This window comes from Lithobates pipiens, unplaced genomic scaffold (genome assembly GCF_037356315.1).
Source record: "Lithobates pipiens isolate NorthernLeopardFrog02 unplaced genomic scaffold, aLitPip1_a1.2 Scaffold_16, whole genome shotgun sequence".
In the NCBI taxonomy this organism is placed as follows: domain Eukaryota; kingdom Metazoa; phylum Chordata; class Amphibia; order Anura; family Ranidae; genus Lithobates; species Lithobates pipiens.
The window spans coordinates 330,004,478-330,032,326 of NW_027507748.1; the positions used below are offsets into that span (position 1 = coordinate 330,004,478).

At 43.0% G+C, this 27,849-nt stretch overlaps 1 protein-coding gene across 4 annotated transcripts in view; it reads left to right on the forward strand.

The window, feature by feature from the left end:
• The window catches only part of MECR (mitochondrial trans-2-enoyl-CoA reductase), a 54,743-nt gene that overhangs the window by 18,368 nt on the left and 8,526 nt on the right, over nucleotides 1-27,849 (forward strand). For 3 of the 4 annotated variants that reach the window (XM_077481762.1, XM_077481763.1, XM_077481764.1), the window contains exons 2-8: nucleotides 5,842-5,939; nucleotides 7,907-8,038; nucleotides 9,851-9,994; nucleotides 10,086-10,188; nucleotides 12,039-12,141; nucleotides 12,231-12,304; nucleotides 15,417-15,477. In XM_077481762.1, the coding sequence (XP_077337888.1) occupies nucleotides 5,842-5,939; nucleotides 7,907-8,038; nucleotides 9,851-9,994; nucleotides 10,086-10,188; nucleotides 12,039-12,141; nucleotides 12,231-12,304; nucleotides 15,417-15,477 (715 nt within the window). Of the gene's footprint in view, nucleotides 1-5,841; nucleotides 5,940-7,906; nucleotides 8,039-9,850; nucleotides 9,995-10,085; nucleotides 10,189-12,038; nucleotides 12,142-12,230; nucleotides 12,305-15,416; nucleotides 15,478-25,911; nucleotides 26,309-27,849 lie in introns of those variants that run through there. The other variant, XM_077481765.1, reaches the window with a different exon arrangement.

Consider the following 27,849-nt stretch of genomic DNA (forward strand, 5'->3'; position numbering starts at 1 on the left):
CCTCCTACCTATGCGGTCTACGGCTGGTAAAAAAAAAAGTGTTTTAATTCTCTCCAGTCACAGGATACATATGTTCCAGCCACCTTGTGTCATGAAGCACTTGCCAATGACGCTGACTTCCATGAGCTGTGATGTTACCCACCAGCTTCCATTGCCTATCGTTGTTGGCACTCCTTCCCTTCAGCAGCTGCTCCATGACACAGGAGAGCCAGGGGTTATGGATCATGTGACCGGAGCAGATTGAGAAAGGTATTTACACGCAATTTTTGCTAGCAGTATACAGCACAGATAAGAGGAAGGGGTAAATGCCGATTTTTTTTTTTTTTTTTGTATTTTTTTTTTTATTTATTTTTTTTTTTTTTGATGTAGCCTTTATTTACACTTTAACCACTTCAGACCCAGGCCAATTCTGACATTTCTCTCCTACATGTAAAATTCCTAATTTTTTTGCTAGAAAATTACATAGAACCCCCAAACATTATATATGTTTTTTTAGCAAAGACCCTAGAGAATACAATGGCGGTCATTGCAACTTTTTATCTCGCACGGTATTTGCGCAGCAATTTTTCAAACGCGTTTTTTTCAGAAAAAAAAACAGTTTCATGCTTTAAAAAAAAAAAACAGTAAAGTTAGCCCAATTTTTTTGCATAATGTGAAAGAGGAGGATACGCCAAGTAAATAGATACCCAACATGTCACGCTTCAAAATTGCACGCGCTCGTGGAATGGCGCCAAACTTTGGTATTTAAAAATCCCCATAGGCGACATTTTAACATTTTTTTACTGGTTACATGTTTTGGGTTACAGAGGAGGTCTAGGGCTAGAATTATTGCTCTCGCTCTAACGTTCGCGGCGATACCTCACATGTGTGGTTTGAACACCGTTTTCATATGTGGGCGGGACTTACGTATGCGTTCGCTTCTGTGTGCGAGCTCACGGGGACAGGGGCGCTTAAAAAATTTTTTTTTTTTTTTTTTAGTTTTACATAAAAAAATTTTTTTTTAAAAATTGATGACTTTTATTCCTATTACAAGGAATGGAAACATCCCTTGTAATAGGAATATGGCACGATCGGACCTATTTACAGTGAAATATGGGGTCAATAAGACCCCATATCTCACCTCTAGGCTGGGAAGAATAAAAAAATGGCTTCCTAGCCGGATCGGCGCCGTTAATTTGAATACTGAGGCCGGGCGTGACGTCATAACATCGCGCCCGGCCTCCGAACGATCATAGAGACTCCGGGGACAATCTAGTCCGCCGGAAATCTCTATGATCACATGCTGGGGCCGGCGGATCCTGTGACCGACTCACCGATGGAAACGGTGAGTTGGTAGAAGCACCAGAGGGCGGCGGGAGGGGGGGGCGTCCCCTCCCGCCGCCCATAAGAACGATCAAGCGGCGGAACAGCCGCTATGATCGTTCTTATGGTGTAGGGAATCGCCGGTTGAAAACGGCAATATCTGAATGATGTCTGTGGACTCATGTGGCGTCATTTAGATATAACCAGCGAAACCCCATGACGTCAATAGACGTAGTGCAGGTCTCAAGTGGTTAAGGCCTCATTCACAATGGACGTTATAAAAATGCCAGTAGTGTCAGCTGTAGAAAGCTGTAGCTTGCTGTCCCCTCAAAATAACTCAACACACAGTCATTAATGTGTAAACCGCTGCCAACAAAAGTGAGTCCCCCTAAGTGAAAATGTCCAGATTGGGCCCAAAGTGTCAATTTGTGTGGCCAACATTATTTTCCAGCACTGCCTTAACCCTCTTTGGCATAGAGTTCACCAGAGCTTCACAGGTTGCCACTGGAGTCCTCTTCCACTCCTCCATGATGACATCACAGATCTTGTGGATGTTAGAGACCTTGCGCTCCTCCACTTCCTGTTTGAGGATGCCCCACAGATGCTCAATAGGGTTTAGGTCTGGAGACATGCTTGGCCACTCCATCACCTTTACCCTCGGCTTCTTTAGTAAGGCAGTGGTTGTCTTGGAAGTGTGTTTGGGGTCTATATCATGTTGGAATACTGCCCTGCGGCTCAGTCTCCAAAGGGAGGGGATCATGCTCTGCTTCAGTATGTCACAGTACATGTTGGCTTTCATGGTTCCCTCAATGAACTGTAGCTCCCCATTGCCAGCAGCAGTCATACAGCCCCAGACCAGGACACCCCCACCACCATGCTTGACTGTAGGAAAGACACGCTTGTTTATCTTGGTCTCATCAGGCAACAGGACATGATTCCAGTAATCCATGTTCTTAGTCTGCTTGTCTTCAGCAAACTGTTTGCGGGCTTCCTTGTGCATCATCTTTAGAAGAGGCTTCCTTCTGGGATGACAGCCATGCAGACCAATTTGATGCAGCGTATGGTCTGGGCATTAACAAGCTGACCCCTTCAACCTCTGCAGCAATGCTGGCAGCACTCATAGGTCTATTTCCCAAAGACAACCTCTGGATATGACGCTGAGCACTTGCACTAAACTTCTTTGGTCGACCATGGCAAGGCCTGTTCTGAGTGGAACCTGTCCTGTTAAACTGCTGTATGATCTTGGCCACTGTGCTGCAGCTCAGTTTCAGGGTGAACTTCAAGTGACCAGTATGAGAGAGTGAGAGCGATAACACCAAATTTAACAAACCTGCTTCCCATTCACACCTGAGACCCAATAACACTAACAAGTCACATGACACCGGGAGGGAAAAATGGCTAATTTTCCCCAAGTTGGATATTTTCACTTAGGGGTGTACTTACTTTTGTTGCCAGTGATTTAGATGTTAATGGCTGTGTGTTGCCTTATTTTGAGGGGACAGTAAATTTACACTGTTATACAAGCTGTACACTCACTACTTTTACATTGTACCCAAGTTTAATTTCTTCAGTGTCATCACATGAACAGATATAATAAAATATTTACAAAAATGTGAGGGGTGTGCTCACTTTTGTAAGATACTGTATAATCCCACAAAAGCTTATGGCTCAAAAACACTCATAAATGATGAATAGCCGCACTTCAAAATTAAAGCTGAAAAACTCCTCTTCAAACCCACTAGTTCTGGGGGGGGTGTTTCAGCCAGAAAAAGCCCGTGCTGAAAAATCGCTGCTAAAAGCTTATGTGTGTATGGACACATAGGATAACTTGCTGGGGAGTTTTACTGGCTGCAGAAAAAAAAAATGTGAAGCCAAAAACAGCAGCTGTAAAAAAACGTCCAGTGTGCATGAGGCCTTAAAGCTGTAGTAAACCTTGCTTGGTCATTTTTACCTACAGGTAAGCCTGTAATAAGGCTTGCCTGTAGGTAAAATGAATATCTCCTAAATGTGCACCATTTACGAGGTATTCATCCTGGATGCAGCCGGTTAAGTCACCGGCGCATGTGCTCTGGGGGTCCAGCATACATTTCCGCACATTTTTAGAGCTTCGTGCCGGAATCGAGGCCTCCCGTGTGCATGCCCGTCGCAGTGATTGTTGTTGCGGCTTTGGCCAGTCACATAGTCTGAGTGCGTGGACCCAGAAGAAAGACTGGCGAAAGATGTCAGCGCTCTCAGTGGTGACGGCACAGCGCTGTAGGGCTTAGTTCCATGGTGTAATGCATACTAACACATTATGCCATTGCTTTGCGGATGTGTGTTTTTTATTTTATTTTATTTATTTTTTTTTTTTTTCAAAACCGTGGTTTACTACCGATTTTAAGCTGAATTCCAGCATGAATTCCAGCTGCCCCTCCATTCCATCTTGTCCAATTAGAGAATGATTCGCTTCATTGAGAAAAATGCAAGGCATTCTCTGAATGGCAGCCGTGCTAAGTGAGTGACCCTCTGAGTAGTGGGGTCATCACTGTAGTAGCTCAGGCCAATATAATGATCTACAGCTTCCACAGAGGCCAATTTATCATATATGCATACTCTCATAGGGTAAGCTGGCCCAATGTAGATATGCAAAATGTATCATACCTGGAGTTCAGCTAAGATTCAAGGAATGTAGACACAGAAATGTGTGTAAAAGCTGTTTTAGATCCGCCTGTAATTACTTTGAGACTAATAATATGCATTTCCTATTGGGACATACGCCCAAGTGCAAAATCAAAGCCACACAAGCACTAAAACAAGACTCTGTCAGAGCCAATTCAAACTGATAAAAATGTTAAAGCAAAATGCAAATGTCTATGTACACTAGTTCTACATGGGTGAGATGGTACTGCTAATAACAGTAGTGGAGAAACCAGGCATGAGGCTTCAGTCTGACCGTGGTTTGATGTTTCTGCAGCCTACCATGACTGTTCTCCTGGGGAAGGCCTTTCTATAAAAGGGAAAGCGGTTACCCCTCTACATTCTTGCAGTACGTCCCTTCTTACTTATTGTATAGATGTATGCAGTTAGGCTGGTTCTGATCCATTGCCCTTGGAAAATACTTTGGGAAGGAGTTTAACAGCTATGCCTTAGTTTTGCATGGATATCTGTGGTCTGAATCAACTTCCAGGTTTTGTGCTTCTTTATTTATTTAAAAAAAAAAAGTATATTTTTTGACTGCTTCTTTATTTTTTTTATTTTTTTTTGGGGGGGGGGGGGGTTCATCAAATGCAAAGCACCCTTTGATCTTGCCAGCAATAACCTTGTCACTTTCTGTGAGCTGAAAAGACCAAAAAGTTTGTTAACCAATGGCTATTATAAGAAAACAACAGTAATCAAGTTAATTCAGTAAAGAAAAATGAGGATGTATGAAGTGCAATAGTCCAAAGGAAACAAAGTATGCGAATAGATGTCATAAATGACAAAAAAGTGTAGAAAGCAGAAAAACATAGTAGTTAATAATTTCTCAATTTGTTTAATATGACTTCAAACAGAATTCTAATCAGCTGCTGTAGTTTGTGTGGGTATTTATTTTTTATATATATATATATATATATATATATATATATATATATATATATATATATATATATATATATATATATATATATATATATATATATATATATATATATATATATATATATATATATATATTGTAGACATGTCACTGGAGAAGTGGTTGAGGGGGTGTACATCTCACCTAGGTTGCTACACAGTGTGAGATGGTAAATCCAGGATGGATCAGTTTCTCAGCAGCGATATGCTGCTGAGTTGTTATTTAAATTTTGCCGGGCCTGGGTTTATATGGAATGGCAGGTAGGTTTGGTAGAGGGACCTGTCATTCCACATCCCCCGATCCAGTTCTGGGTTTGGGATCAGGTGAGCTTTGATCCTAATTAGCCTGGGAAGCTAAAGGCTCTGCAGAGTCTGCAGGTGATTGCTTCTCAGCCAGGGAATGAACAATCTGTGTGTTGAAGGAAGCTGCAAGCACAGCCACTGCTGGAGCTAAAACTCACCCTGCGATATCCAGGCGAAAGACGCTGTGTTTGTAAGTGTCAGATAGGTGAGCAGAACCTGTTAGTAAGCGCCCAGCCGGGCTAGGACTTTTATTTTTGTTGTACTTAGAAAGCACGGTGTTGCTGTATATTTTGTTTGCTGGACTGTTTGTACCACGAATAAACGCCAAGATCTGCTTTATCAAATTCGAAGTCTGCTGTGAACTGTGTCCAAACACACCCTACCCCGGGAAGATCCCTTACAATATATATATATATATATATATATATATATATATATATATATATATATATATATATATATATATATATATATATATATATATATATATATATATATATATATATATATATATATATATATATATAAAATAAATTTTTTTTTTTTTTTTTTTTTTTAATACATCTATGCTCTTTATATTTTTACAAAAATGGGGATTATTCAGTAAGTAAATAACACTAATTTTATTATGTTCAAATTTAGTTTGCAGAAACTAGAAGTTACTTCACCAGCAGACTATGAAGTGGCAGTTAAAATGCTGGCTGCCCCCATAAATCCTTCTGACATAAACATGATTCAAGGTAAGATATCTTGTGTAGCAAGTGTGAAATCTGAGCATACAAATACAACTAAGCTAAAAATGTGCAAAGTCCACCATATGCAAATGTTACCCTTTTTTTTTTATTCTTTTTTTTTTTTTTTTGATCATTCCACCCAAAAAAACGATATTTCCAGTTTTGATAGATGCCGGGGAGTTAAAGTTGAATTCCAGGCAAATCTAGAAAGCAATTAATTCAAGTCTGTATTTATTAATACGTCATGTATTTTTAATTTGCAAGCAGCGTACATGTCTAAAATTGACACGTGTCAGCAGTCCACTATACAGCAGAGCTCAGACTGACAGAAAAGGAGCATATGAATAGGAGGAGAGAACGTAGTGACAAAGACAGATGTAACAGCTAGATGAGCTCATTAACCTGCTGATTTTTCATTCATTGTCTTGTCACAGGCTGGAGAGGGACAAGACCTCTGAAGCCCCATATACACGGGCAGAATGTCAGGAGAAATTTGCCAGTACAAAAAATACTGTCTGATGTTCTGCCCATTTCTATGCTGGAAAACCGGCAGCTGACTCTTGATCAGCCCTCTCGGCCAATGGCAGAGAGTGCCGATTGGAGTTTTCTGGCAAGAACACAATAGCTCAACAGGAAAGATTGCTGGACTAATCTTGCATGGTTAGTACAGCGGTTCCAGTCAGAGTTGACAGTTTTTTTATTTTTATTTTTTTTTTTGTACGAAAAAAAAAAAAACCTGTAGTGTGTACCAGGCTTAAGTGTAACAACTGCAATAGTGAATAATTAAGTCACCTGTCCTGCCAAACAGGGTTGTGATGTGTGGCAGCATGGAGACAATCTTAATACTAGAGAAACAAATACACATCCATGGCCAGTAAAACAGCCCCATATACAAATTTAATCTGTGTCTGAAGTTGAGCTTTGAAACACGTGGAAGTCTGTTGAGATCTCTGCTTTTTCATATTCTCGGCCTGCACATCTGCTTTGGACATTGTAAGGATGCCCCAAGCTTATTCTTAATAGTAATAATATTTATTATCATTATTAACTTCAAAAGGAAGGGTAATTATAGCAGAGAGATTTTGGTGTTGGAGTGTCCAGGGCATATACTGTATAAAGCCAGGGACTGCTACAGTTCAACGAGCTCCATCACTTTTGGGTGAACTTATTCTCTATACACATGATTTAGGCTTGATATGCAGAGTTTTTAAAGTAGTTTAAAGCCTTACATAGACCCAGTGAAATGACTGGCCTCAGGTGATAGAGATGAAGCAAATCCACCTACATAAGTAGTACCGGTTTATCTGCAGTCTTCTTTTCTCTAGAGCCATTCAAAGTCCCAGAATATATAAAGCTTGTCTGAGTTCAGAAAAAAAGGGGATGGGGAGCCGATAGCTCAGGGAGAAGAGAGCTGTTTGGAGGGAGGACACACCCCCATCACACAGGAACAGAGCTGAGGCTGTCAATATGCTCACGATGTCTGCTGTCACCATTTTTCTCTTGGTGTCAGGAAAACTTATCAAAAGAGATTCATGCAGATAGCAAAGGAACAGAGCAGCAAACAGAAATGACGCTTGGTGCTCTGGATTGAGACAGTTACACACTATAAAGCAGTAGTCTCCAAACTGCTGCCCTTTGCTTGCCTTTATCCCTTGGGGCACAATTCCTCCTGCTGACATTACCAATGGGGCACTATTCCTCTCAAGGACACCAATGCTGAGGCATTGGTACCAACACCAGGACATTTTCTACTAAGGTCTGAAGGATAGTAAACTGGCCCTTTGCATAGAAAGTGTGGAGAACCCTGCTACAGAGGGATATGCTTTGTTCATATTTCATGTCTGACATTTACAACCACTTTAAGGGTCTATTTGCAGGTTGTATTTGAAGTTGGTAAAAAGGATGACCACTTTAGGCCTTCGTGGTCGTGAACCTTCTAAGTGATAACATTGTGCAATAACATGTTTTCCCAGGAACTTATGCTTTGCTGCCCCAGTTACCAGCTGTAGGGGGAAATGAAGGAGTAGGTGTGGTGGCAGAGGTTGGACATCATGTGTCTTCATTGAGGCCTGGAGATTGGGTCATTCCAGTGGATGCTGGATTAGGTAAGAAAGCATCCATTATTATTTATTTATTTTTCCTGCATTTTAACAGAATATTATTATTTTTAGCAGAAGAGATTAGGACACTTGCTACACTGAAAGTTTAGAACCTAATTCCATGTTGTAGTGAACTCTGACTAGTTTGTTAGGACCACGCTGGCCCAAACAAACTATTTGTTTCACGAACACCTGCAGCAGCTGTCGGCAATGTATAAATTGTATGTAACTTCAGCTACACATACCATATGGAGCTATACTCTGGCAGCAAGTGTGGACTTCCAGCTCCCAAAACAAAATCACGTTTGGTTGAGTGCTGCTCAAATATTCACAGGAAGCTTTGTATTTTGTGAGACAAAAGATCATGACTTTAGCCACGCATCAGAGAAAGCTTTTGTATTCTTTCAGGAAATAAAAAAACTTCCTGTGAGTGGCTTAGCAGCACTTAGCTGGCTTAATTTAGTTTGGGAGCAGGATGGGAATTCCACCTTCTTCTGCTGGAACACAGCGCTGTATACTGTATGTAGCTGAAGCTACATAAAGCGCTGACAGCTGCTTCATGCCTTAGTGAAGGAAGGGTTCGTTTTGGACCAGCTTGGTCCAAACAAACTAATTAAAGCTCACTAAAACATGGAGTGAGGTTTATAGAGGTTGTAAACCTTGGGGGGGGGGGAGACACAACAAAGGCATGATGAGCTAGTGTGCATTGCATACTAGCCGATTATGAAATGCTTACCTTAGAATGATGCCCTGGATTAGTGTCGGCCCTCTGAGTACAGTGCAGACATCTTCCACCGGAGTTACTTCTGGGTTTGTGGCTCTGGCTAATCACAGTGTCACTCCCACGCATGCGTGCGGGAGCTAACGGTCACAGCACAACTCTTGAAGAAACTGCACCAACGGCGTTTCTTTAGTGTGCAGGTGCCGATGACGTCAGCAGCACATATACTGGGTATCTACAAGTAAGTCTTGTTATAAGCTTACCTGTAGGTAAAAGTGGTGTGACGGGGTTTACAGACACCTTTTAAAGTGTGTGTGTGTGTGTGTGTCTCTATCTATCTCTTTCCTAATGCGGAGATTTCCATTCACTTCCCGTTCCATCGCCAAACAAGGAGTGAGAGGAAACGCTTGCAAATTAAGGGAATTCCTTGAAGGTCACCTCCAGGCCACCAGAACTAGTGTCCCCATTGTAAGATTTCCCCCTTTTCTGGGGACAACCCAAAAATTGGGATTTTCCTTTACTTTTAATGATAATGGTATAGGAGAAATAGAGGGCGAATTTCCTTGACAGGGATACAGACAGCAATAAAAACCTAATAGGTGCTCTAATCTGGTGGTTCTCCACCTCAGTTATCAATTGCCCCCAATGGGCCATGCTTTCCTTTGCATTGCTGATTTAAATCCATATCAATGACTTGGTATTAAGAGCTATTTTATCTAAGGGAATTTCCCAAAACTTGGCCCCTTGGGGGTACTTGAGGACTGAGGTTGAGAACCACTGCTCTAATCCATCTCCACGCTATCCCAAAAAAGGTTTTGTTTTTAGTTACACTTTAATGTCATATCTGTGTTTTTTCAGTTGGAAGTAGACAATGAACAATGAAAACTATGCACTTTGAGCATATCTTAGGGCCTCACAGGGTGGGTGTTTTGTTTTTTCGTTCATTTTTTTTTCTCCCCACCCCTCTGTCTTTGCTTAAGCATTCCTTAGATATAACGTACTGTGTTATTTTGCAAAAAAAAAGGGGGTAACATTTGGGTTTTTTTTTTTTTTTTTTTCTACTGTGATGACTATATTGCACAAATATTGTTCTCCAGGCACATGGCGTTCAGAAGGTGTTTTCAGTGAGACAGCACTAGTACGAGTCCCAAGTGACATATCCATAGAAATAGCAGCGACTCTGAGCGTTAACCCCTGTACTGCATACAGACTGCTGTCTGATTTTGAGACTCTGCGACCAGGTAGGTATTGAGAAACAGTGCTATCACAGATGGGGGGGAAAAAACACTTCACAAAGTGTACCTCATATTTGTACTTCCTTCTTTTTCACAGGTGATTCAGTTATACAGAATGCCAGCAATAGTGGTGTTGGTCAGGCTGTTATACAGATTGCAGCATCTTTGGGCATCACCACCATTAACATAGTAAGAGATAGGTATGTACACCTATATATTATGTAATGTAGGACTGTTCCCATTGAATTGAAATAAAATGTCCGTCTTTTCACACTGCATTACATACAGAAGTTGTATACTGTATATAATTCAGCTATGCATCCCTCCTCTTAGGCATTAATGACTGCAACATTCGAGCTTATGGATATTCAGTTAGTTTTATTAAATAGGACTTGCCTGTCTTGAGCAACTTATAACCAATCAGCATTGCAAGATTATAGTTGAGGAAGAAAACCGAAAGACTCTCTAGTACCAAAGGACAAAAATAAGAACCCCCCCCCCCCATTTCTCCAAGCTGAGTCAGATATAACTTTCACATCCACATCCAGTATATAGTGGACAGAAATGACAGCCACTGCCCCTAGAGTCAATATATTTTGGTCCAAGGACAACAGAACAAGATATGAGGAAGATGTTGTGATGCGGTTAAAGTGTGTTTTAGTCATGATCAACATGTTAAAACGTCATTATTTTAACCTAAATTCATTCTTGCTTCTGGAATCCTAAAATAGTGTCTAACTCATCAAAAAGTGCAAATTTTATTCTGTGATTAGTCCCTTTTTAAAAATGTATGTTTCTGGAACAATGAAATGCCGCAAATTGGTTTAAAAAAAGAAAATTGTACAAGTGTTGCCAGGGAAAGAGAAAGTCGAAGTGGCTGTCAAACTGACAGTTCAGCACTGCAGATTACAGAGGAAAATAGTTGTTCTCCCAATGTATTTGTCAGAGCACTGGCAGTTGTGCACTGCTCTGTGTATCAGTAGTGGCTGTCAGACAACAGATCTCCACTGATTACACTAGAACCTGGCTTTCCATATGTAAACTACAGGACTAGGCTGTCAGTTTGACAGCTTTGGTCCTGCACAGTGCAGAACACTGCTGGACAGTACAGTGAAAATAGTCTTTGGGGGTTATTTACCAAAGGCAAATCCACTTTGCACTACAAGTGAACTGCAATGCAGTTGAAAGTGCACTTGGAAGTGCAGTAGCTGTAAATGTGTGGGGTAGATCTTAAATGAGGGGAAGCTCTGCTGATTTTATCATCCAGTCATGTGCAAGCTAAATTGCTGTTTTTTATTTTCCTTGCATGTCCCCCTCAGATCTACAGTGCCTGCACTTCCAAGTGCACTTGTAGTGCAAAGTGGATTCGCATTTCGTAAATAACCTCCTCTGTTCCATCAGTTCCATTGCCAGCAGAATCCTTGAGTTGGGTGCCTTTGCCCTGCTTGAATCTAGTTGGCATCTGAAAGTTTTCCTGAGGCAGTGCTTTTCTCAGTTTGTTTTATAAAATAGGCCAGATAATGTGTCCTTTGTACTTTTTAGTTTAGGATTAGATTATGTTTTAGGTGTCACTCAATCATCAATCCAAAAAAGTCACAGTAGTGCAAATCTTACTTGGCAATCAATACAAACAGCCTTTTTTCATTGCTGTATCTTTATTAAACAAATGGTTCATCAATCATGGTTACCAATGAGAAACTATTTGAGCCTTCTAGATTAATGATGTTTAGAAAATAATACTGCTGCGGTATAGCCTGATCAAGATACTTCTATATGCAGCATATGACCCCCATCAGCATCAAAATCTGACATTTTTGAAACTGGGAATCTCCATGGGAGTATCCACAAAAAAATGTAAAGGTTGTTTTGATAGAAAAGGGTATTCTTTTGACAAATCTTATTATTAGCTGTATTAAATTTTTAGCTCGGTGTAGTCACAGGAAGAAAGCACTACTAGAACTGTTGGATTCTGCTCACCATATTCTCTGCTATCGTAGAGAATTAAAAAGCCTTCTGAGAGATTTGTCAAATTTTTTTTTTTTTTTTGCAGGCCTGAGCTTAAGAGCCTGGTGCAGAGACTTCATGATTTGGGAGCTGATCATGTAATCACAGAGGAACAACTGCGCAAGCCAGAGATGAAGGATTTATTTAAGGTAAGACCATTATACATGCATAATCCTGTCCATTATACATACATATTGTTGATTCCATGTCTGTGATGCCGTTATTATATCTTTTGCAGACTTGCCCCCGCCCACGATTAGCATTGAACTGTGTTGGTGGGAAAAGCACAACTGAAATGCTGCGTCATTTAGAGTAAGTAGCCCTAACGCTTTTATTACAGGGTTTAGCCTCCTATTTTCACTTTAGGTAGCATTAATCATCTTTACCTTTTTGCTTAACTTAACTTTTTTATTTTTTTATTTTTTTTTCTCTTTGGATGGAGTGGAGAGGGATTAGAGCCCCTGTTGGCTTTTTCATTCTGTCTGTGCCCCCATTAGGGAGATGCAGCCTTTCTATTTGTACACTCTATTTTGCGCACAAATACAACATGACTTTAACAATTCTTACTTGCTTACCGAGAGATAAAACTATAAAAATGGTCATAACAAATATTTTTGTAATGATGTGGGTTTTTTTTTTTTTTATTGTGGCTTTTTGCAAAAAGAAAATTGTAAATAAGAGACTACAAGTTTACAAGGCCAAGTTTACATTAGGGTTGCCCCGATACTAAGCATTTGCACTCGTGCAAATGTACCTATACCTGAAACTGATACCTTCAGGTTCGGCTCTTTCATCTGTCAGCGTGATTTCCCTGATGACAGATGAAATGTATACAAAAGAATGCAGGCAGTCATTAGTTGTTAAGGAGCGGGGCTGCCGTGTCCTTAACAACCAATGACATTTCATCTGTAAGTGGGGAGTTCCCTTCCTCGCAGTGGACCCGCTCCGGCCCTGCCCCCTCTCGCACGGATTTCATTTTTTGTAATCTCCAGCGATGTGCTTTTTCCTTAGGCTCCTCTGCAGGTGGCTGCGGGGTGACAAATCTGCCTGCCTGGTGAGTAGTGTGTCCTGCTCTGAACCAAGCTTTGCTGCTGCAGAACTTCTTGGAGGGGGAGGGCAGGTCTGCTGGGTGTTGTAGTGCAGTGACTGGGTTCCCAAATACCCCCCTTACACTCCCCCCAAAAGAATAACCCCACCTCTCAGCCCAAAACAATAAGCCCCACTCCCCCCCTCCCCACCCTAAACAATAAAGGCCCTCTCCACCAAAAAAAGTTTAAGATATATAAATAAATAAATAAATAATTTAAAAACTGTATTGGTGAGTACTTGAAGAAAAGTATCGGTACTCATACTCTGTCTTAAAAAGCTGGTATCGATGTAACCCTAGTTTACATGTAGTTTTTAAAATATAACCCATTTAATTTCAGTTTGCAGTGACAATTTATGAAAATCACCCCCTAGGGTTTTGATGGATCTTGTCGAAAGCAAAAAAATGAAATGGAAAAAGGCTCACAACAGTGAACAATTTCACCATGCCTGTCTATTGGTGTTAAGTGACCAATACTAACTAAAAGACACGTGATCACAAATCCTGCGCCACAATGGGCGCTTTGTTTTGCCAATATAGAATCATTCACACTGACCCTGTAGTATGTAAATTATGCCAGCAGTGCTGTAACTGTTCTAGTCTTTTGTACCTGTGTCAGATGGGTGATGTTAATCAACTTGGCTAATGAGATGATTTACTAACCTAATCCTAATTTGTTCAACTGCTTATCTAAAAGGAAACTCTTGAGATTAATGCATGATTAAGACATACAGTAATTACTTTTCTGTATACTTAGAGACTATTGTAACCATAAACTACACTTTTCAAGAGGTTAGTCATTAATGATAACTAACCTCTTGAAAAGTGTAGTTTATGGTTACAATGGTCTCTAAGTATACAGAAAAGTAATTACTGTATGTCTTAATTCAGACTTTATATGAGGGGGTTAGAAAGTGTTAGCCAGAGGTCCCAGCATGATAGTCGGGCAACCTGTATTTTCAAAAATACTATAATAGGACCTTTTTGAGGCTGCAGTCATCTTAAATGATAAACAACAGTAAGAAATGACCCTCTAGATCAGTGATTTTCAACAAGGGTTCTGTGTAAACCCTAGGGTTCCTCCAAAGGTTGCTAGGGGTTCCTTCAGCATTGGGCAATTTCTGCCTCTCAGATGAGGTTCCTACTCACACCACTGATCTTTTTAGCTCTCTGTAAGGAGGTAATTCTTCCCAATGACCACAAGTGTAAGTACCATTCTTCCCACTGACCATCACACTAATTTATCATGAGTTGTAGATTTCTAATTTTCAGCAGGGGTTCCCTGAGACCAGATAACTATTTCAAGGGTACCTCTGTGAAGGTCGAGAAAGGCTGCTCTAGATGTAGGGACTCTATGTGCAGCAACATTTTCTGAAAGCCAATATAGAAAGGGCATATATTAACGATTCTGTTTTTATTTGTATCCATTAAAACCTCATACATTAAATTATGCAAAATTCATGGCAACTGATAGTTGACAACAGAATGTACAGACAGAAATGCTGAAACCTAGCCCCAATAAGACATCTGAAGACATCTAACTCATTTTGAGATATAGTATCTTCCTCAGGGGTGCTAACAAACAGGTTCAACACATTTATTTATGTAGGCTATAGATGATGCACATCATAGAATTGTAAACATGGATATAGATAAGTACATATACAATTTTCATACAGTGTTACATAAAGATATTAACCAACCTAGCATAGGCTGTCCAAAGAGAAAGTGCAGTTGTTACGCAGAATAAAAGCAAAATGCGTGAGGCGATGCTGTTGTCCACCAGGCCCCACCGCATGGGACTTATGGGAGTCACAGATAGCTTAGCCATCTACATAGTAAAAAATACATTGCTATAAAAGGAAGAAGAGGAATGATTGCACAAAAAAAATCAGTAGTGTGTATCCAGCTTAAGTAGCTGTATGTAGCTCTACTAAGCTGCTGCTGGGACCCACAGCTGGAGCTGTTCCTCTTGCTCCCAGCAGCCTCTAAATAGGATCTGTGATACCAGTTCTGCTTCTGTATTGCCATTTACAAAGCACAACCTATTCCTTTTTTATTTATTTTATATATATATATATATATATATATATATATATATATATATATATATATATATATATATATATATATATATATATATATATATATATATATATATATATATATGACATGATAGACCCCAGTTTTGATCATGCTTTTTGTTCTTTCCTTTCGTGTTACCAATTATACATATGTTACAAGATATGTGTGTAAATTAAAGTGCCATTAAATTGCACAGGACTTTGTTTCAGATGTAGTAGAAATGAGTAACTGTGTTTTGTTGTTGGCTTTTAGTTATGGTGGTACTATGGTGACCTATGGAGGAATGGCTAAACAGCCTGTTACTGTTCCTGTGGTGAGTAATCTACTATCTGATATTTTAATGTGGAATGTCTGGTGGGTGAGTGGTTCAACAGACAATGCAAACAGTGGGGGGAAAAGGGCAACTCTGTCTAGTACCTCTTTTGATGGGGAAATAGTTGATGATTTGTAAACCAGAACCAGCCATACTCTTACAGATTCTGCAGTAAAGAGTAAAAGTCAAATTCCATCTATATTATTATTATTATTATTTTTTTTTTTGTGCCGAGCAATGAAATTAAAATTAAACGAATTCAAATGTCTAGCCAATACATTTATTTATTTATTTCAGTACATTAGAGTGGGAACAAAATTCCTATTGTGTAGAATCCTTACTGTCTAAAGTGTTTAAAGCCCTTCCCAGGATGGGTCACCACTCCCTCCCCATTTAAAAATAGACATATATACTTGATTTTTTATTATGATTTTATTTTAATTTTTTTCAAAAATTCATTGTTGTGCACATTTAAAAATAGAGATGGCGTTGTTCTTAACCCATCTATTACAGAACCTCTAAGCCCCCGTACACACGGTCGGACATTCTGCCAACCAAATCCGACGGATTGTGTCCGAAACTGTTGCATACACACGGTCGGATCCAGTTGTCAGATTTAGCGGTTGCCAAGAACGCGGTGACATAAGCCGTGTACGGCGGAACCAGAAAAGGGAAGTTCAGCACCACGTCCGGCACCCTTTGGGCTCCTTCTGCTGATCTCGTGTTAGTAGTTTAGGGAGAGACGATTCGCGCTTTTCACATTAGTGATTCAGATCGCTACTGCTCTTCGGTTTCTGCTTGTCTTTGCGTATCTGATAATCAGTGCATGCAGTCATTAAGTATTTGTTGATCATTGTGGACTATATCTAGGTATAGTACGCTTTGAAAAGCATTTTTTATTGTCTGCTTGCTTCTGCTATTCAGGTCGTTCTTTCAGGCCTTGCTGTTTATCGGTGCTTTCTGGTGTCCGTTCTGACCAGCCGACCGTTTTCAAAACATGTTTCCTCTACGTACTCGTCGTACAGTTTGTGCTGTGCAGGGGCTTCGTGTTTGGGTTCTTACTTTGACACAAGCCCGGTCCATGAACAGGGAGGGGAGGCGTTTGTGGACCAAGAATTGGTTGCGCCAGCGTCACCAGTTCTCGCACATGCCTTTGCTCCGTGAGATCCGCGAGAATAATCCTGATCATTTCAGGAATTATCTCCGGATGACGGACCCCGTTTTTCATCGTCTGCTGGCTTTGCTGACCCCTTATATCAGCAGGCAGGATACCTGCATGTGGCAAGCCATCATTCCGGAGCAGAGGCTCATCACCACGTTGCGCTACTTGGTGACAGGGAGAAGTCTTCAGGACCTCAAGTTCTCTACAGGCATCTCCCCCCAGGCTCTGGGGATCATTATTACAGAGACCTGTTCTGCCATCTTTCAGGTCCTGCAGAAGGACTATATGAAGCTAAGTTTTATCCTTAAACATCACATTCTATGTATTTCATGATTGCTAATGTCTTGCATTTCTTTCCTCATTCCCTAATTACCATCATTGCAATATGCTCTGCCCCTTTGTCCTCATGCATATTTGCCTCACTAACTTCCCCACCATGCTCTTCTTGGCCCATAAAACTATAGTCTAGTCACTTAAAGCGGAGGTCCACCCTAAAGTGGAGCTTCCGCTCATTGGAACCCTCCACCCCCCCCCCCTCCGGCGCCACAATTGGCACCTTTCAGGGGGGAGGGGGGTGCAGGTACCTGTACAGTACAGGTATCTGCACCCACTTCCGGCATAGATATCTGCAGAAGGTACGCCCCTTTCCGCAGAATCTACGCCCCTTTCCTAAGGTCCCCCGCTGTCTGCTGGGAAACACACGAATCCCAGAGACAGCGGGGACCATCCTTATTGCGCAGCGCGACTCGCGCATGCGCAGTAGGGAACCGGGAAATGAAGCCGGAAGGCTCCACTTCCTGATTCCCATACCCAAGATGGTGGCAGCAGCACCGGAGAGACTATCGAGAGATCGGCTTCGGGTGCCGACATCGCGGGCGCGCTGGGCGGGTAAGTGTCATTATTTTAAAAGTCAGCAGCTGCAGTATTTGTAGCTGCTGGCTTAAAAAAATAAAAATAAAAAAAACGGCGGACTCCCGCTTTAACAATGTTTTTTGTCAGCTCCATAGTATTGCTTTCCCCTAAACTCCCCCTAAAATGTCTACAAATGTGATGTGTGTGCTTTAATTCATGCAAAGTGACCTTTTTTTTTTTTTTTTTTTTTTTTTTTTTTTTTGGGGTTGTGCCAAACTAATTAGTAACCCCCCTCTCCCCAACTGCTAGCTCAGCTGATAGCAATCCTCTATCTGATGACTTGACCAAACCCAATACACACTATACCTACCTTTTTCATGATCACATTTATGGACGAATTCACCAAAGCATGTAGTGTAAGGGCCTGCCTCAATACTTTCAAATGCTATTTTTATTTTTTTTAACACATTAATTTTCTTGCTATGTAATAGCAGAATGTCAAAATGTGCTTCCATTTTGTTATTATGACACTTCTTACCTGTCCCGTGGGCTGCCAATAGTGTAAGTAAGGAGGGGCTTCACAAAGTATCACACGTTATTTAGGCATTCAGCTCTCAATCAAGTGGAGAGGGTTACCTGTCCAAAACATCCCCCCCCCCCCCTCATTTTTTAGCAAGGGCCCATCATATGGGGGGGGCTGGGGGGGTGATGACTCTCATAAGGGGACCTTATACTGTAGGCTTTAAATACTCAGTTCAGGAAATGTTATACAAATTTTGACCAAAAATGTGGGTGTCTAATCTGCTTGCAATGTTGATTTGTCAAATTAGTAATTTTCCCTAATCGTCTTTCAGGACAGCCACTATGAGAGATAGACTCCTCCTCTTCCTCTGGAAACACTGCGCCAGCCCATAAATTCTTACTTCCCCTGCCGGACCTCGGTTATTTAGTGTTTCCTCCGGCGGGGAGACACTTTGCAGGGACCAGGCCGATCAGTCGGGGAGGCTGTGGCCATTCTTTTAGTCAAGAACCCGGTTGAAAGAAGCAGGGGCTTCGTTGGGAGAAAGCTGGGTTCAAAACCATTTGGATGTTCGGTTTACTTACCTCACCAGGTATTGCCACCCCTTCCTAGTCGAGCGCGGCTTCAGGTCGTGGGGGACTCCTATCGCGTCTACAGGGACATAGCTGGCAAGCCGTTCGAAAGATTTCCCTGTACAAGGGTACAGTCCGCCCTTTTTTTCTTTGAACCGAGCGGGCCGAACGACGGGCGACGTCGTATCCGGCGGAAACGAAGGCTTGACCTCGAATACGATCGACTTCCGGTTCCAGGTCGTGGAGCTGATAGGAGGGCCGGGCACAAGCTGGAGATGAGTTTGGAACGCGCACAGGCAGCGTGAAACTCTGTAGTAAGCAGCCACCTGCAGTCATGTCGGAAGCTGAGGCTCAACCAACAGACACTATCTCCAGCATTCCTAAGGTAAGAGCACCCTGGGGAGGGGTACTCTCTATCTAGGATCCCCCCACCCCAATGTATGGTTCTCTCATGGGGGGGGGGGGCAGACCCCCTGGGTGGCCGGGGGGGAGGGGAGGCTCAGATCCCTTCTTTTTAAAAAAAGGGTCTAGTGCACTCCCAGGGTTGTATCCCGAGCTTTGTATTGACTTTGTCTCTTTTCTGTTTTTTCCTTTTTTTTACTTATTTCAGAAAGCTACGGAAAAAAATAAGTCTACGCATAGCTCTAAAAAGAAGTGTGCCTCCTGTAGGGACATTTTTGGGGAATCTTGGACAAAAGTGTTGTGCAAAGGCTGTATAGATTCCCTCGTAAGGGAATCTGAACAGGAGTCAGGACTAGCAGCTTCAGTCAAAGAGCTCTCGTCCACCTTCTCTTCTTTTAGATCCCTTTTTGAAAAATTTCAGCTTCCCACGGGTCCAGCTCCCCAGGATACAACCCCACCTCTAGCACAGAGTTCTGCTCTGGTCTAACCTGCTACTACAGGGGGGACAGAGGTTGCAGGCCCTTCAGGGACAGGAAGGGAACTTCCAGACAGTTCCTCTTCTGATTCCCAGGAGGGTTCAGAGGGGGAGGACCAGGACGGGGGGTCCAGGAAAGCCTCCAGATATAAATTATCCCTTGATGAGGTAGAAGACCTCTTAAAAGCAATTTATACAACCCTCGGTATCCAGGCGGATTAGAAGCCCCTAACCCTTCATGACCAAATGTATTCGGGTTTAGGGGAACCAAAAAGAAGGGTGTTTCCAGTGCACGAAGTTCTAATGGAAACAGTTAAAAAGGAGTGGCAGGATCCTGAGAGCCCTTTTTATCTAGATCCCTCAAAAGAAGATTCCCATTTTCAGAGGACCCGGCATTGCCTTTGGAATAAAAATCCCAAATTAGATGCCGCTTTCTCCCAGGTCTCCAGACACACAGATTTGGCGTTTGAAGACATGGGGGCCTTGGCAGATGTCATGGACAAAAGGATTGACTCTCTGCTTAAGAAAACACGGTGCTCGGCTATCGGCAATTTAAAGCCTGAAATGGCAGTTACGGTTGTGGCTCGCAATTTAGAGCACTGGCTCTCACAGATCCAACAACATATTGAGGCAGGCACAGATAAGGAAACCATTCTGTCATCCTTCCCTACTATGCTGCGAGGGATCGCTTACATAGCAGATGCCTCTGCTGAGTCCGTCCGTATGTCTGGCAGAACGGCGGCTCTAGCCAATTCGGCCAGAAGGGCCCTCTGGCTAAAAACGTGGCCAGGGGATAATGCCTCCAAGATAAAACTGTGTGGGATACATTTGACGGGGGACCTCCTTGTTGGCCCAGGGCTAGAGACTGTTCTAGACCGGACAGCGGATAGGAAAAAATCCTTTCCTCTTAAATGGAAAACCCCCGTACAAACAAAAAAGTGGTTTCATCCGCAAGGGCGTAGGGAAACCCCTAAACCAGAGGGGAAAAAGAAAACCTGGCCCCAAAAAGGCAGGGGCAGAGGAGGGGTGATTTTTCGCCCTCCTGTCCAGCCCCGTAAAACCCAGTGACATTCCAGCTACAGTGGGAGGAAGACTGGGGGCCTTTCTACCACAGTGGGAGACAATATCCCCCAATCAATTTATTTTAGGGGTAATAAGAAGGGGATACCTCTTGGAATTCTTAAGACCACCCCCTCAAAGGCTCCTTGTCACACATCTACCCAAGTGCATGGTAAAGGCCGAGGCCTTGCTGGAAGCTCTGAGGGAATTGGAGAATCAGGATGTTATTCTCAGGGTCCCAAAAGCAGAAGAGGGAAGGGGGTTTTATTCTCATGTCTTCGTAGTAAAAAAAACCCGCAGGAAAGTTCAGATTGATTCTGAACTTAAAGCCCCTGAACGCTTCAGTGACATACAAAAGATTCCGCATGGAGTCGATCTTTTCAGTAAGGGCTCTTCTACCCCGCAACTGTTTCATGGTATCTCTGGACCTAAGGGACGTGTATTTACACATCCCTATAGCGGAGGCCTCGCAGAAGTTTCTACGCCTTGCCATAGATTTAGGGGGAGAAACAGTACACTTTCAGTTTCAGGCCCTGCCATTCGGGCTATCCTCTTCACCCCGCATTTTTACCAAGGTCCTGGCAGAAGCCATGGCCTGCCTTTGGCTCCAAGGGATATGTATAATAGCCTACCTGGACGACCTGCTTTTATTTGCAGCATCCCCAATACAGTTGGTCAAGGATCTCGATCTAACCAAAAGGGTCCTTACAGACCTGGGGTGGCTTCTGAACTTGGAAAAGTCCAGCCTGATACCCTCACAACAGATCTCCTATCTAGGTTTCCTGTTGGACTCAACACTGTTGAGAGTTTTTCTGCCAAGAGAGAAGGTACAAAAGCTGGACAGAGCGGTGGCCTCTCTTCAGAGCAACCAGCTGGTTTCCATAAGGGTTCTGATGTCAGTATTGGGTCTCCTTACATCTACCCTCCCAGCAGTGCAGTGGGCAGGGCTACATTTTCATCCCCTACAGACCTTCGTCCTAGGGGTGTGGGACCACAGTCAGGAGGCTCTAGACACCCTAGTACATATTCCACACCAAGTAAAGAGATCCCTCTGGTGGTGGAGGAAAGTGACGAACCTGTCGCAGGGGCGTCAGTGGCTCATCCCGGTTTCTCAGGTAGTTACCACAGACGCAAGTGGAAAAGGCTGGGGGGCACATTTGGGTTCCCTTCTAGCCCAGGGCACTTGGGAGGACGGCGAGTTGGCTCGATCGTCCAACTGGAAAGAATTAAGGGCAGTGGGACTAGCCCTCAGATTTTTCAAAAAAGAGCTCCTGGGTCACCACATTCAGGTGCGGTCGGACAACTCCTCCGCAGTGGCCTATTTAAAGAGGAAGTAAACCCTGATGAGTTTACTTCCTCTTTCATTCCCTGCAAAGGCAAAGCATAATGGACTACTATGCATCGCATAGTAGTCCATTATGTGTCACTTACCTGACACAGGAGCCAGCGAAGTCGCCACTGCCCCCTGTAGTCCGCCGCATCCATCTTGTTGGTGGCGTCTCGCAGCTCCGCCGCTGTCATTCGGCGAAGCCGCAATGATGTCACTCCCGCGCATGCGCACAGGAGTCGACACGCGCGGCAGCTCCATTCTTGGAAATGCCGCGCTCAGTGCGCCTGCGAGCCGCTGTCTACGGCGCATGCGCCGTAGACAGCGGTGCCCGTTTTCAGGCAAATATCTCCTAAACCATATAGGTTTAGGAGATATTTCTTGGACCTACAGGTAAGCCTTAATCTAGGCTTACCTGTAGGTCAAAGGGGTTTGTAAGGGTTTACACAAGCAGGGTGGCACGAGAAGCGGAGCTCTGTTGTCTTTAGCGACAGAGATCCTGAGCTGGGCCGAGACCTACACCCTTTCGCTCTCAGCAGTTTTCCTGAGGGGAGAGAAAAACGTGGTAGCAGACTTTCTCAGCCGAAAGAGGCTGAGGGAGGGCAACTGGGTTCTCAACCAGGAGGTTTTCAATCTCATAATTAAGAGATGGGGGGCCTCCAGAGGTGGACCTTTTCGCGTCCAGAAACAACGCAAAAACACCCTGTTTTTTCTCCCTAAGAAGGGGAGAGGGAGCCTTAGGTGTGGACGCTTTGAACCAGAATTGGCACTTCAGAACTTGCTATGCCTTCCCACCTCCAGCGTTGTTGCCAGCAGTTCTGAGAAAGTTTCAAATGGAAAACACATCTCTGATTCTGGTGACACTGCATTGGCCCAAGAGAGCATGGTTCTCAATACTGAAGCAGTTGGCGGTAGAACCTCCCTTACTCTTGCCCCCTTGGGACGATCTTCTCTCTCAGGGGCCAGTCCTCTGCCCATGAGTACGCCAGTGGAAGTTAGCGGCCTGGCTACTGAGGAGGGTTTATTAAAAGATAAAGGGTTTTCAGAGAGGCTAATTTCTACCCTCCTGGACAGTAGGAAAAAAAACTCGCCAGATCTATGAAAAGGTCTGGTTACGTTTCAACAAGTGGTGCGCAGAGAGCTCTTTCCCAGTACGGAGCTCCTCCGCAGTTTTGGAATTTTTACAATGTGGGGCAAATAAAGGCTTATCCATTAGTACCCTTAGGGGTCAAGTGTCAGCCCTCAGTGTTTATTTGGAAGATCATTTGGCTGCCAACCCGTGGGTAGTCAGATTCTTTAGGGCCCTGTCTAGACAGAGACCGGTCCAGGGTCTGTCCTTTCCCAGATGGGATTTATCCTTAGTTTTACAAAGCTTAACTGGACCCCCCTTTGAGCCTTTTAAAAGAGTGTTTTCTGAGAGAACTTACTCTGAAGACAGTGTTTCTGGTAGCAGTAACAACTGCCAGGAGGGTCAGTGAGATGGAGGCCTTATCAGTCAGGGCTCCCTTTTTGCGTTATTTTTCCGGACCGGATAGTTTTAAAGACCGATCCGGCCTTTTTGCTGAAAGTGGCATCCGGCTTTCATAGAAGCCAGGAAATAGTTTTGCTCTCTTTTTGTCCCAATCCCTCCGGCGAGAAGGAACTAAAATTTAATTATTTGGATGTTAGGAGATGTATCCTACACTATTTAGAACTGACCAAGACATTCAGAAGGTCAGACTCCTTATTTGTTTTGTTTTCCGGGGCCAGAAAAGGTTGTAAGGCGTCCCGACGCACTATTGCTAGATGGCTCAGAGTAGCCATCGAGCAGGCTTATTTAGTTGCAGGGAAAGAAATCTCAGTGGGTATTAAAGCACACTTTACTAGAGCTATGGCCGCCTCCCAGGCAGAAAGAGCGGGAGCAATGCCAGAACAGATTTGCAGGGCAGCAACATGGTCCAGCTACTCCACTTTCGTAAAACACTACAGAATGGATCTGGTATCGGCAGGTGAGCAGGCTTTTGGGCGAAAGGTTTTGCAAGCTGTAGTCCCACCCTAACTGGTAAGTGCTCGTTTATCCTCTCATAGTGGCTGTCCTGAAAGACGTTTAGGGAAAATTTGAGTTACTCTTACCTGTAACATCTTTTCCAGTAGTCTTTCAGGACAGCCCTAGTTACCCACCCGAAAATTGGGGGGGAGTCTTACAAAAGACCAGAGAGCAGCAAGATAATGGTATTTGACAATATGTTATTAATGTGTTCTTGTGTCTCCAGAGCTGGTCGGAGGTAATCTCGATATAAACTGAGGTCCGGCAGGGGAAGTAAGAATTTATGGGCTGGCGCAGTGTTTCCAGAGGAAGAGGAGGAGTCTATCTCTCATAGTGGCTGTCCTGAAAGACTACTGGAAAAGACGTTACCGGTAAGCTTAACTCAAATTTTTGTACTTGTTTCACTATACAGTGTCCTTCAACGCCACAGGAATGGCAGACTGTGGCCTCCCACTTTGCCAGTTTTTTTTAAGTTGTGCCTTTTTCACCAACAGTGCAAACCCAAGTTCAGAGCGAGATGAGGGGACAGTCTCTTCTTCAGATAATCTTATTATGTTGTGGGTCTGCTACACACACACCTTCTTTTTGTAACTAATGTATGTAGTGAATTACTGACCAAAATCGTGCTCATTTTCAGCACCATGGCAGGAAAATGGCATGATTGTCCAAATTTACACCTCACTGTGGGTGTTTTTTTACTAAAGGCACATCCACTGTACACTACAAGTGCACTGAAAAAGTACACCTGAAACTGCACTTGGAGTGCAAAGTGGAGTTGCCTTTAGTAAATCACACTCCTTCTCAGCACAAACTAAAATTGGACTACAAATACATTTTATGCGCAATGAAAAAGGAAGCCACACATTGTTGAGTATGAAACTCTTTAATACAAGCACATTCACATGTGCGTTTCGAAAAGGTTTTTACAACAAACCAAGAGATTTTGTGTATCCAAAACAGAGTTTAATCAGAATTTTGTTTCCTTGTTGTTTTTGTGTAAACAGGCATGTATTAAACCGTAAAATGCGGAACACAGGAACTTACAAAGTTCAACTTTTGAAAAGTGAAGACAATATCAGACATGAGTATGTACAAACTGGGATGATATTGCCTTCATCACATGGGGTGTGACCCCTGAAAAATCCAAATTTGGAAGATGCACACAGTGTGTCAACATGTGCTATCTCCCATCATGGGGGATCAATGTACATGCTTTGGGGCTGCAACCCCTTCACCCAGACACTTTACACAAAACACGTACATTGATGGGAGATGGCGCATGTTTACACATTCTGTGCATCTTCCAAATTTGGAATTTCGATAAATACAACATTTTGTTTTTAAAATAGCAAAAATTAAAACCCTATCTAGTTTTTGTTGCCCTTCTTTGTGAGGGCTGTGATCCTTAGGTACTGCTCGTGCTCCCTCAGTTTTAGGTCTGACCAGCGTTTTCTCAGTTGATCCTTGGATCGGCGTACCCCAAAATTCTTATGAAGACTCTTCACAACTTTATTCATGATCTTGGCCTTTCTGATATTTGGGTTTGGGTAAGGTCCATACTTCCCATCATAGTCGGTCCTGTTCAATATGTCCACCATCTCCAACATCTCTCCAAAAGACATATTTGAGGCCTTAAATCTTGTCTTCCTGGATCGGGACGTTTCAGGCTCCGGGCTTTCCTCACCCTCCTCCTCGTTAGTGGAACTATTATTAGTGCGCACCTGTGTTCTCTCCGCCATGTGCTCTCCCTACTGCGCCAGAAGCGAAGGGGCGGGGAATAGTCTGGAAAGAACGTCAGGGGCGGGCTTAGTTTCATGCATGCGCACTGTATATAAAACGCAACACGTGTGTATCGTCCGTACGATCTGGGAAGAGAGTGAGGCGCGGACGTGACGAACGTGGAAACGAAGGTAAAATTTTTAACTTGGTGCTTCACTAGACTAGACTGCTTCTATCTAGGCCGATGTTGGGACAATATTAGGAGGGTTTTTAATGGCATTATTGGTATTTGAGGGGTTGTCTTGTGTTGTGTCTTGCAGACAATATGGATCCTTTCCAAAATGCAAATTTTATGGGGCTATTCCTAGAACTCTACAAGGAGATGCCCTGCCTGTGGCAGTTCCACAACAAGTTTTATGCCGACAGAACAAAGAGGAACGCAGCACTGGAGAAACTGCTTTCTTTGGTGCGGATCATGGTTCCCACGGCAGAAATGGCCTATCTGAATAGGAAAATTGGGGCCATGCGGATTACATATTTCGGGGAGAGAAAGAAGCACCTGGAGTCCTTGAGAGCAGGAGATACAGATGCCGTTTATTACCCCAGGATGGTTCACTTTGACAGGCTGCATTTTCTGGTAGACCAAGGGGTACTCAGGCCACCACTCTCCAGTCTTCCTTCAAGGCATCCTTCACCCCCAGCTGAGGCTTCTGATGTCCAACCTGGGCCTTCCAGGCAGCAACATGTGGTGGGGCCCAGCTTGAGACAGGTATTGCATTGTTGAACATATTTCTTGTTACATTTAATGATGTTAAATAGATGTTCTTATTGATCAGTAAGTTGTGATTTCTCAAAGTGGTTTACATCTCAAGAGACAGTAGGCACCAAAAATGATTGGGACGGGAAAGAAAAATGCTGGTCTCAGAATGATAGTCTGTTCTATTTGGTAACATTCAATTAGCAAAAGCCAGGAGCACAAAATGGTGTGATCAAAAAACTTAAACTATGTCCCCTTTTCATACACAGGAAGACCTCAGTCGGGGGGAGGCTGTGGCAAGTGGCAGCCAGGAGGTCGACCAACGCCCTCCTTCTCCTCCTCCTCCTGCCCCAACTACAGGAGCCAAGCCACAGCCTCGAAGGATGCCTGGAGGGAAGTGCCCAAGGAAGACGAGAGAGTGATGGCCTGGGTTCAGTCTGGTCTGCCAGAAGATGCAGCCTCTTGAAGATCCACATCCTGGGGACAGAAATGGCATCTGAATTTCCTGTTCTCTAGGACTTCGGGACCAGACTTCTCTCCCTGAGATATGTACTCCTCAGGCCACCAATTTTTTCTATTCTAATTTGTTCATGTCTGCGCTGGGGGCCAAAGGCTGCACCAAAGTAAGAAGTTTCTCCAGTGCTGCGTTCCTATTTTTATTTTATAGCCAACAAAATAAAGGTTTTTTTTTTTGTTTGATGAAATACTTGTGTAATGTGTTTTCCTTCCAAAAGGCCAGTTTATTTGTGAACAGGCAGGTACATTTCAAAAATACAAAGTGAAATGAATAACAAGGGGTACCAACACTAAACAACCTCCTGTAGATTAAAAAAGAAAAACCAAAGATAAAAAATAAAATCATGTTGTTGTGGTAAGTTTACACACAAACACCCCAAAAAAAGGAGAAATGAGCAAACTGTCTTTTAAAGGAGATTTTTAGGAATTAAAAATAAAAAAGCATCCAAAAAAGAATAAACCAAATCTAAAATTGTGTAGATGTGACGCAAACTAAAATTGTATTGCTGAAATGGTTAAAGAGTAATGAAATGCGTTCGGGGAGAAGTGTGTGCGACTATGAGCATCAAAAGAAATTCGTTCTTGTAGCATTGTAAAGAACAAGGGAATGCGCTTGATGAAAGAATTAACATTGCAGCGTGACGAATGTGCTATATCGCTTACGAGCAGTAGTTTTACCTGAACGAGCGCTTCCGTGTTGGAATTTGAATGTGAGCATGCGTGGCACCTTGTCCATCGGAGTAGGCTACACATGATTGGAATATGTCCGATCGGACCAGTTGGTCGGAAAATATTTTGGAAAACTTGGTCCGACGGATATTCCAACGGAATCAGTCCGATGCATACCACACACAGTCGGATTATCCGACAACACGGTCCGATAGGACGGATTCTCCGACCATGTGTACAAGGGCTAAGAGTAAGTAAACCAGGAAACATGGCAGTTTCAGTGATGTGGTGTCAGTCTCAATTCATGGGGGATAAG